At 36.0% G+C, this 11,347-nt stretch overlaps 1 protein-coding gene across 1 annotated transcript in view; it reads left to right on the top strand.

Moving 5' to 3' along the window:
- Positions 1 to 9,412, top strand: part of LOC134531746 (polypeptide N-acetylgalactosaminyltransferase 35A) — a 52,311-nt gene extending 42,899 nt beyond the window's left edge. Inside the window, exon 11 of the mRNA XM_063367619.1 lies at positions 6,204 to 9,412. Coding sequence (XP_063223689.1) covers positions 6,204 to 6,341 — 138 coding nt within the window. The 3' untranslated portion in view covers positions 6,342 to 9,412. The remainder of the gene's footprint in view (positions 1 to 6,203) is intronic.
- The last annotated feature ends 1,935 nt before the right edge of the window (positions 9,413 to 11,347 follow it).

Consider the following 11,347-nt stretch of genomic DNA (forward strand, 5'->3'; position numbering starts at 1 on the left):
ACTGACCCTGGAAAACCTGGAAATATCAGGGAATTTTGTAATCAGGGAATAATCAGGGAAAAATCAGGGAATTTTTTTAAAAATCAGGGAATTTTTGTTTGGTAGGTTGTAGTTGGCAATACGTTTTTTGTTTATTGATCAGCTTGCATTGACGTGGCATCATGTGTATCCCCTCCCATTTTTATTTTTGAATGGCAAATAACGAACAGTTCCCACGTCCAAATTCTTTTATTTACCATCGGATTCGGAAGTGGCATCAAATCACGTGATACAAACTGGTTCAAGATGGTCTGTTATCCTGCTGACGTGACGTGCTGCAACATGTGCTTCCCACGTTCAGATTATACCGACAGGTGCATTTAATTTTAAGTATCTATGGATGCCCTCAACGTAAACTGGACATTTTTGTTAGCGTTGAAAATACATATCACAGACACTTTTGGTGAAGATTCAACATCGTTGCTAGAAATTGGTAGCTGTGGGCTTCATACGGTCCATGGTGCTTTCAAAACTGGAATTTCTGTTACACAATGGGACTTTTTTAGTTTTTTGAGGCACAGTTACTATTTGTTTAAGCACATATCTGCAAGGAGGGCAGATTACATTAGAATAACTGGATCAGAGCTTTTTCCCAAGAAATTTTGTGCAATCAGATGGAATACTGCAGTTGCTGAGCGTGCCATGAAAACGTTACCCACCTAAAGAAATTTGTTAGTGAAGTTTCTATTTCATCTCTCTCTTTCAGTGTAGTGAAATGTGCTCTTGAAGATAATCTTCTAAAAGTAAAATTGACATTCTTCCATTTTTTGGCATCAGAGCTGGAATTGTTTCTCACAATGTTCCAAAGTGAAGCACCCATGGCACCTTTTCTCTATGATTCACTGGTTTTATTAGCTTTGGCAGGAAAATTTTGAAACCAAACTACTGAAGAGCTTTAGGGAGAAACGCAATGTATCTCGATTGGATGTAGATAACCAGGAAAATCTATTGACTGCTAACAATATCAAGTTGGGTTATGCAGTACGCCATGCCATCAAGAAAGAGAAAGTACCAGAAAAGTCTGTCCTGTTACAGAAAAATGATAGGACGTGTCTAAAGGTTATGGTAAAAAAACTTCAAGACAAAAGTCCCCTGAAGTACAATCTTACCAAGGGAATTTCCTGCTTATGTCCGTCTGTGGCTTTAAATTCGGGTGTGAGGAAACAGCGTGTGAAGTACAGTTTAGAATGTTGTCTTCAAAACAGGTGGCTATCAGGACAAGAAGCTGATAACATTGAGTGATCATATCAGTTGGTATGTTCCTTGCAAGATTCTGCAGCACTGTTCTCGTCTTTTTCTCGAGAAGACGGGCGCCTTGATCACTTGTGGATGCTCATTCTTAAGGCATATACAGTAGCTTCCAAAACAGGTCTTCTAAAGTTTGTGAGGATGGTGTTGGTACTTTCCCATGGAAATGCATCATTGGAAAGAGGATTTTCAGTGAATTCTAATCAGCTGACTGAAAACTTGCAGGAAGAAATACTGATTGCACAAAGACAGATGTATGACTTTGTTCAACGTTCTGGAGGTGTAGAGCAGTATGTAAGAAATGCTAGTTGTAGGCGTAAGGAAGCCCTGCAAACAAAACAAAAAGAAAAGGAAGCTACAGACAAGAAGAAGGCAGAAAAAAGAAGAGTTGAAGAGGAGATCAAGTCATTGCAGTTGAAGAAGGCTCGAATGTTGGATTTGGCTCGTTCTGAAGTAAGTGCAATAGACGCAAAAGTTGAGTCACTGCGAAATTGATGGGAGCTTCCTTTTACTAATTTTTTTTGCAAAAGGAAGTGTGTGAAATATTTGTAGCAGCATGTTTTATTTGCCATCAATTGAGTCACTTTGGCCACGTTTGGAAGAAGGTAATTTTTTTACTAATTTAAGTCAGTTGAAATACTTTGAAACCCGTCAATGTAAGATTATGCAATTTTTTTCAGTTTCTTGGAATGTCGTAATTGTGTTAAAGAAAACCTGGAAAAATTCAGTTTTAGACCTGGAAAACCTGGAAAAATCAGGGAATTTAATTTACTAGATCTGGTAGACACCCTGCATATACAACTTGGATTTAAGATCACATTAATAAAATAATGGGCCGGCCATTATTAACAGTTGTATAAGTTGTTTAATAATATTTAATTAAAGTTCGTGACAATAAACATTTTAAATAATCGTAGTAAGCTTCTGCATTTCTGATCTGAGAAACGTCGTGGTTGGTTGCTAGTCCGAAAAGGTTTTTTAAAAACTGAAAGGCTGGCGCTTTGAAGATTGTTAGATGAAGTGGACAGCTGACTAGACATCAGAGGGCATGAGTCATCTGGCCTCGTGGAGACTGATCTGGCCCTTGGAAAGGGCCCGGTGCTTGTACCCTGGTACTCGGTCCCTGGTCCGGCACTTGGGCCCTGTCAAAAAGGGTGATGTCTTCCAGGATCTGCCCGATGGTTGAGCACACGAACGCACCACGAATGATTCATGATTTTTTAAAAAAAATTAATTATCTGCAATGACTACTTTAGCTAGATTTACGTGGACCGACTAACAACACTACCATGGTGGGAATCATCCCTTGTCTAATCTGATCACATCTTAAAGAAAAACAGAGAGGCATTCCAATGATGTAGATACTAAGCAGTCAGTCCCGAATCTTGGGGCGGCCGAGACTCGTAATTAAAAGCGACGTTAACGAAAGAAAGTGGGGAAGGTTTCGGCTCTCGAACCGAAAGGTTCCGAAGATTACTGAGGTTCTTGTTGAGGAAAGGCAGACTTCGATATCTCAAAATTGGTCGTACTGCCCAATATCAGCGCAACCTACTGAGGTGTGGCTGAACTGAGTAGAGATTGACTCGCACGAGTCGGCTGGTAGCAGCATTGGGCTTATGGAGAGGACTGAGCCAGCGCTCTGGTGGCCTAGGAAGAAACTACGGGAACTGTTTAGTGTGGGAGACGCCAGAGGACAGGCGTTCTGCGGGCGTTCAAACTCCCGGGGGAAGTGATTCGCAAAACAACCGCTAGGTGGCATAATTATGTACTTCATGTACTACTGTCATGGCCTTGGGGAGAGGCCGACCCTGGCCGGGGTTAGTGGCCGGTCATCGCTCTGGACCAGTGTTCCCAGGAAAACTTGGAGGGGGGGGTTGTGCTGCTGATGACAGTGGGAAAGGTGGTCTACAGGACCCGGAGGCGTGACTAGACTTTGGCGAAGATGATTCGCGATAATGTCAAGAAGTGCTCGTGTCAGGCCAGGTCTTGGAACTGGCCTGTCCTGAGAGCTTGCAGGGCCTAGTAGTTCTCGTCACGAATCAGAGGGGAATTACAGGAGACGTCTGTGCGCCAAGGCGGGAATAAAAATGATCGCCCTGCTGGGTCATTGAATTGTAGACAAAATCAGATCTAGGGCTGGGAAAACTTGGGGAGACAAGTCTGACAAAGGTTAAATGGGAGTGTACAGGAGGAGGAACAAATTTAAGTTCTTGCAGCAAAGGAATGACTGGTGACATTATTTAATTTAAAAAAAAAAATTCAAATTTAAAATTGTGCCAAAAATACTAGTTGGTGGCACATTAACATACATGCTAAAAATGCATTGTTGGTTTCATAGTCAAAATCACTAACCCTTGTTCTTTCATTCCCCATTAACTTGACACGACAATCTGCAGCAAAATGTCCCGTCCGGTTGCAGTTGTAGCATTTGCGAGGCACTGTTTGCAGTTTGTTTTGTTTGTTATGGTTCCATGATAATCGATTACTGTAGAGTTCTGTATCAATATTGGATGATTGAAGTTGACGTCAACTAGATTTTACGGCTTGTAGCAATTTTATTTTAATGGCATCAGCTGTAATTGGAATTCCTGAGCTCTCCAAGGTCATTATCATGGGTTTGTACTCTTGCGGGAGACCTGCTAGCAATAAGGTCCCAACCCATTTATTTATCAGATATCTCAAATTTAATATCACGTAGGTGTTGGGCTGTTGAAGTTATTTCATTCACATACTCTTCAACTGATTTGCAGTTATCTAAGCGAGTCAAGATTAATTGACGCAACAACCCGACTTTCCGAGTGAGGCCAGAATCTTCAAATAGCATTTGGATCTTGTCTCATGCTTGCTTTGATGTTTCACATTTTTTATTGTGGTGGATTAAATCCTTCTCTACCAGTAATGAAATCTCGGCTAATGCCTTGCGACCTTATCTCTCGCTTCATGTACCTTGATGTTTCCTTGGTCGTAAACCTTCTGGTCTTCTAAGATTAAACAAAACTTTCATATGAAATTTCAAAGTTGCATAGTTTTCATGACCTTTCAGTATTTCCACGAAGGTCAGACTGTTCAATGCCATGATACCACGATGCGAAATGTTAATAATATATGCACTCCCGCGTCGACCAAACTCTTTAATCTGCACTGATTGACACACCTGGGCCCATACCTTTGTTGGGTGTATGCAATTTAGATAATAATACATTTGTCAATAAGTACTGATTATTTTTTACTACACATGATAAACATCACACAAACAGCAATGGCAGCGACATACACACACTAACTGGATACAGGGAAAAAGACAGGAGTGGGGGGATACACCACGAGAGTCAAGTTAAGGTTTAAACAGTTTACAAACCAACAGTATTAACTCTGGAAAACTGGCCAAATCGCTTATGGGGCATGGCCATGGTCCTAAACGAGAAGATTTAAGACCAGGCATTAGTTGAGAAAATGTGTTATTTAAATTACTTTATCCATGGTTTAAGACAGGGTTTTTTGTGTTGAAGGCTTACTAGATGTTGGGTTTATCTAAGCAATGCTAATTTAAGCCTGTTGTTACAGGCAAGAAACAAAGCAAAGCTTTTAGAATTACTTTTACCAAAATAAAGCAAAGCATCTCTTCTGGTGCTTTTCTGAAGTTAAATACATTGGCTACAACTCGTATTAAAGTTAACATAAGGTGGTATGGTTGTGTTTTTGCTAAGTATGTCTCAAAAATAAGAGCACTTTTCTGACGAGTAAGTCTTCAAATTTTTACTTTGACAGCTGAATATTCTTCTATAATTTTTCTGAAAAAAATTTCTGGTTAATGGTTGCTTGCCTAGTTCTTCGCAAAACAAAGTTTACTTAACTTTATTTAATGGAATTCTTTGTATGAAATGAGAGTTTAATGTCCTAAAAAACTATCATTTAATGGGATAGACTAATTGTAGATACAGTAAAATTTCATTATTCCAGCATGTTTAGGACCACGACCACTTCGGATTAGGCATCTTACCGGATTATCGAACATGAACATAGTTTTATTTGGAATACCACTGATGATTCAAAATCGGGAATATTCTCTGAAGCTAATTCCTGGCATAGTAAAGCATTTAATCTCACAGTGTTGAAGTATTCATTATGTCCATTTAGTGATTTCTTACAGAACAGTTGGATGATTTGTTATAGAAACAATTAAAAAAAAAAAAACCTGTACTTCTTCCTAATAAATCAATGCTTTGAAAGGGCATATACAGTCTATCTCATCATCAAAGAAAGCATAAACATGGTGTTGTTCTGAACTTATAGCAGTAGAGAGAGTGAGTGTAAAAAAAGAAGCCATTATGCCATGATTTCGCATGCGGACCTACCTTCAAAGCAGGTGGTGTCATGGGTAGTTACCGGAGTCATTCTAAACCACAGAGACCTCAGTCTTTAAAATGATTACATTTTTAATTTTTTTTTTTTGCCATACCCTGACACATAAGTTAAGGGTAGTGTCAATAAAACCCATACAATCAATCGTTGTTCAATCAATTTTCATTTATCTATTTTTGATTGGATTTTTAATGCCAGCAGCCTCCAGAAATTTTTAACATGAGCAGTTTGATCAGTTTGGATGAAAGAATGCTTACTGAATGTTATTGACTTGTGTAAAGCAATAGCAAATTCAAATACAAAATCAAGAGTTAATTTCAGAAAATCACCTTATTTTTATGTGACCTATAGAAAAGACTGCACACAGCAAGAGCATTGTACAGACCTAAGAAAAAGGTGATGTGAAATATACGAAAGTGTTGGGTCAGGGGATGTGAATAATTGTTTCTATTGTTTTTTTCCCGTATATCTTCTCTTCTCATATTGAAGCCCAGGTAGTGCACATTTGTTGTGTACTTATTGAATGTGTTATTTTGTTGTTTGTTGGGAAGCAGAAAGGGACACCCATTTACAACATGGCCGCGGGAACATGCCTGGGCGCGCAGGCCATGGTCAAAGATTCCCTGGTGACGATGGAGCTGTGTGGTAAGCCTACGCTTGTGCAGTGGGACATTGTTAATGTCAGCAGGTGACGTACGAGGTTACTGCTGAACAGGAAATAAGTTCGGTACTTCTTCCATAACGTGCATCTCATTATGTGGGACGGACAACATCACTCTTGTCAGTTCGTTACCAGTTATCAGTGTTCATATTTTCGCAGTTTAATCTCATCTTGAATATTAATTTGAGGTACTCGTACTGTTTACAGATTTATTTTGACATTTTTGTTTTACTAAATCTGGTTAGTTGGCAGTTGTTGTGTACTCACTATAGTGAAATCTCATTGCAAGGTACCTGAAGAAAATTTCAAATATTAGTATTTAGTAATTAACATAAATTATACTAAAGTATTATTAAATGTAAAATGTCTCGAATGCATTGGAAATACTATACTCTTAAAACTACTGAGAAGTACTCTATAAAGTTTTAATTGACGTACGTACTTTGTTATGAGATTTCACTGTAGTTTTGATTATTGTGTCTTTAAATGTTACGTATATCATGCTGATAGTAATCTGTGATTTATGTCTTAGATAAATGTTATTGAGAAGAATTTAATTATTTGGTGTATTGTGAACTTGCTAAAATATTCTATTTTCAACATAAGTATATGTTTCTAATAGGGATGGGCAAATCAAATCCTCAGATACTTTCAGATTCTTAGTATTTGAAGGATTTAATATTCGAGGAAAAAGATTGAAAGAAAAATATTAGAGGAAATAAAGTAAATTTATAATTTCAACACTGACAACATCTGAAGTTTACTATTTCAATTATTATTTTTTTCATACCTATCTTTTTAGCATTCCCCAAGATTGTGAACATTTAAAGTGTTACATAGTTTAAATCTTTCATTTCTTGTACATTATATAATTTTTGACCCTTGAGACTGAGATTTTGTTTTAAGGGGTATATTGGAAACACTCTTAAGGATTCAAATACGAGATTCGGATTCAATAAAATTGAAATTCAACCCTTCACTAATTTGTAATCACAAACTTACAAATTTGGACAGTTTTAAAAAGAAGATATTTGTAATCTTTCTACCATAATGAGTGCATACTAATTATTTAACAAGTTTGTGAAGAACTTTGCCATCATGGTTTCTGCATCACACACACTAATTTTTTTGTCCTATCTTCACTTTACTTTGCTTTATTTTACTTTGTTCTACTGTGTACATCATTGTCTTCTTTGTGGTAGCTTGCTTGTAAACTGTTGTCATTCATGTTTGATCAGAGTCAACTCTTTATTCAAAGAACCTCTGGAAATAACAACACTCTCGAAACATGAGCTTTTGTTTTTGTTAATTGTAGAAAATTTGGTTGAAAAAAGTTAGAATTTGAAAGGAGTAGGTTGGAATGTGTCTTCGTTGTGTTTATTTTGGGGTGCTGCGGATAGTGATTCCCTTTGCGAGCGCTCTACTGTCCTCAAACACATGTCATACACACAAGGTCACCGGCCGGCCGGATTGAAAATGAGTGGCTTGTGCTCACATTGCTGACTGTGAGAACTGCACAGTCCTAGGCGTGTACACTCGTACATACCCACACAACTTCAAGGTACACATTCCTGAAACTGCTGTCCAGAAGGCATCATGCTCTTCCTTCCAGTGGTCGCCAATCACAATGCTGCAGCCTTCTCCACTCATTTTGCAACCTTCCACTTCCCTCTAAACCTCTCCCCTTTTCATAAAGTTATGTTCATCCTTTCCCAGGAGAGATGTCTGAAGGAGGCGTATGTCTTTTTAAGCATGAGAAAAATAAAACAAAATTTGATCAACCTCAGTGACACCCCATCAATATCGTTGCAATAAAATTATCTAGAGAAGATGATTTGTACAAAATTTTACTTTCTATTATGGAGTCTTGAGCATACTACATACATAATTAAAATCCTGAACATCTGGGGAATCGAGAACAAGTCAAGGACTGTTAATGTGTTCAGGAATGTGATGGTGCAGTAGTGGTCGGCATGGAGGCATTGCCAGCTCATATATTTATGCCACAGCTGGGCTGGTGGGACAAGGAGTTTATTCTGTAAACTATTCCCAACAAAAGTAAACACTTTTTATTGATGTTTAATTTTTTTGAATAATTTAAGATTTAAGCCTCTGATCACAATCATATGCTGTTTAAGCTTACTATTACATTTTATATGTTGGTTAAGCTACACTAGTTTCATTATTTAAAGTTTTGTAGCTTCTATTTTCGCAGTTGTAGATACTGCTAATTTAATAGTATTTTCTGTGGGTAAGTGTACTTTTCAAAACTTTTCTCTGTTTCAAAAATTTTCACTTCATTGCCTGTAATTTTATTCTCACTGTCAATATTGGGACTTACTTTCTGAAGGATGCCATTTTTTTATTACTTGTACTTGTAGAAAGCTATCAAAATTAACAAAAAAAAAAAAAAGAAGATATAAGCTTATAAAGCATCCATAAAATAATAAATATAGTGTTTTAATAAACATTCTAAGTACAAAACAGAAGCTGATGTCTATTTTTTGCTACATTACAAAAATATATTATTACGTAGTTGGTTGTCTCCAATTAGTTAAGATAAACTGTGTTGCTTTTTCTGTCTTCGTTGAACATGATCAATCCATGCGACTAGAATGAGTAATAATTGTACTATACATTTGTAAACAGAATGATTTTCAAGCATATTATGTTGACTTAAAAAAAAAAAGCCAGATTTCTTTACTTTGGCAAATTTTTATTTAACAATTTACATTTGGACACTTTCTCCGGAATGTACAATATTTTATTGTGTATTTTCCTGGATGATCTCATTTATGGTAAATTTTTCGTTGTTGTCTTGCTGAATGCCCTACTTAGAAACTTAAATCTCTGTTACCAGAAATTTACATCAAAGGGGAAAAAAAATCATTATTATATAGCTTAAAGTTAAAATTCTGTCTCAAGTTTTTGCGTGTGTGTTGTGACTGTGTTAATGATATTCTTTATGAATTTGTATTACATTTACTTGATTAGATATTACTAATTTTTCTTGTTTTCATATATCATTTATCAAATTTTTTACTGGTGGACCAATAATGAAAATAAAGATGACATTGTCAATAAAAAAAAAATATAATAAAATGGGTACTGGTATCTAAGTAATCTAAATGTTTTTCTATTAACTTATCTTGTTGGACCTAATGGTTTTTCAGATTGCAATTTTTAACCAGTTACAAATTTAGTTTCTGGTTGATACTAATATCTTTCAGCTAAGTTTTTACTTAATACTTAAGCCTTAGTATGTCAGATTACAAACACTTAACTAAGGTGTTGGACTTTGTATAAACTTTAAATTACTAATACTCACTGCTCAGCTATATTGTATTCACCAGTAAAATGATAATTTGTAACTGTTGTAAATCCTGCTATCAGGCCTGTGTGAACATTCAATTTTTAAAATACAAATACTTTATTAGTCATATTTGATTCAACTTTTAATACTTCAAAATATTGAATATTCAATTGTTAATGAAGTTTAGTGAATATTTAATATTCATATATCATTGACTGTGCAATATAAATACCCAGTTTAGATGTTTTAATGGGACCACAATGTGAAAATTATGAACTATACTTAGTATGGTGTACGACTGAAAACACAGACTATTTTTTTAACATTTTAAAATTGGAAAAAAAAAAATATTTGCATTAGTTTCATCACACATGCCAGTAGTGGGTAAAAAATAAATAAAAGTTTATGACCATGGGCTACCACAGAAAACAGGGGCTTTCTTTTGCTAGGGCCTTCAAAAAAGTGTCTGCGATAGTTGCAACATTGTATAAATCAATAGCCACAATCATTCTACCACCATGCAACACAGTAGTAGCAAATTACTTGCTGCATTTTATCTATTAAAAAACAAAAAACATGTGAATAGATAGTACCCTGTTTTATCGCATAATGGTCGCATGCGCGTAATCGTCGCAACCATATTTTAGGCTGTCAAAATTGGGATAAAAAAACTTCTCTCGTAAACGTCGCATAATGTTTTTGGTCCCGCTAGTAGATGCCGAGCGCTTTGTGTTGGTATCTTTTCCATATAAAACAATGTATTTTAAAGTAGACATCTAATATTTATTCGGTCATTACCACTTACTTAATAAATTAACGGAAAAATACGAAGTTGTTTGACGTGTAAATTTTCTTATAAAGACGTTTTTAAATGTTATTTCCTTTATCTGATTGTCTGCGTCGCCGAGGTGTAGGTATAATCTAAAATTTAATTTCGGTCATTACCACTTATTTATTTAATTAACGGAAATACAAAGTTGTCTGACGTGTAAATTTTCTTTTAAAGAGGTTTTTAAACGTTATTTCCTTTATCTGATTGTCTGCGTTACCGCGGCGTACCGCTTATAAAAATGTAGCCAGCGCATCATTCATGTTTGGTGATGTTGCTTCCCGTATAGAGCGCGCGCATATAGTTGAATATCAATATCTCGCCGATTGGATGCAACGCGCACTCTCTGTCAGGTGCCGAGTTAACTACATTTGATAGCCCGCATTATTTCGTGGCAAGTGTGTACTACGACACGTTAGTTCACGTCAGATTCAAGTGGCTTGCATTCGCATTAGAGTTTTGGTTTTTCTATTTAAAGTTGAAGAAAGGTTTTTGTTTAAGGAATTATTAATATAGATTGTTTGGCGTGCTCTTGTATACTCCACCTTTTTTTAAATAAACGTACTTTCCATGAACAGATTTTGTTTTTATGAATAACTTTACCTAACAAAATTTTTTTTTCCCGCATGATCGTTGCACCCTTACTTTTAAAACTTGATTTTAGAATAAATTGTGCGACGATTATACGAGAAAACACGGTATTTAAAATGGGTTTATGAGCTCATTTCGTCACTATGTATTTTTGGAATAAAGTTGTATTAAAAACTTAAGATTTTTTATGAAATGGATTGGATTTTCCTTTATTTCATAGAATATGGTTTTTGAAAATTTTCTATGAAGATAAGTATTCTGGGAAATAAGGCAAACAACAATATAAGTACAATATTGGTTAGGT

The sequence above is a fragment of the Bacillus rossius genome, chromosome 5 (assembly GCF_032445375.1).
Source record: "Bacillus rossius redtenbacheri isolate Brsri chromosome 5, Brsri_v3, whole genome shotgun sequence".
NCBI classification, from domain to species: Eukaryota; Metazoa; Arthropoda; class Insecta; order Phasmatodea; family Bacillidae; genus Bacillus; species Bacillus rossius.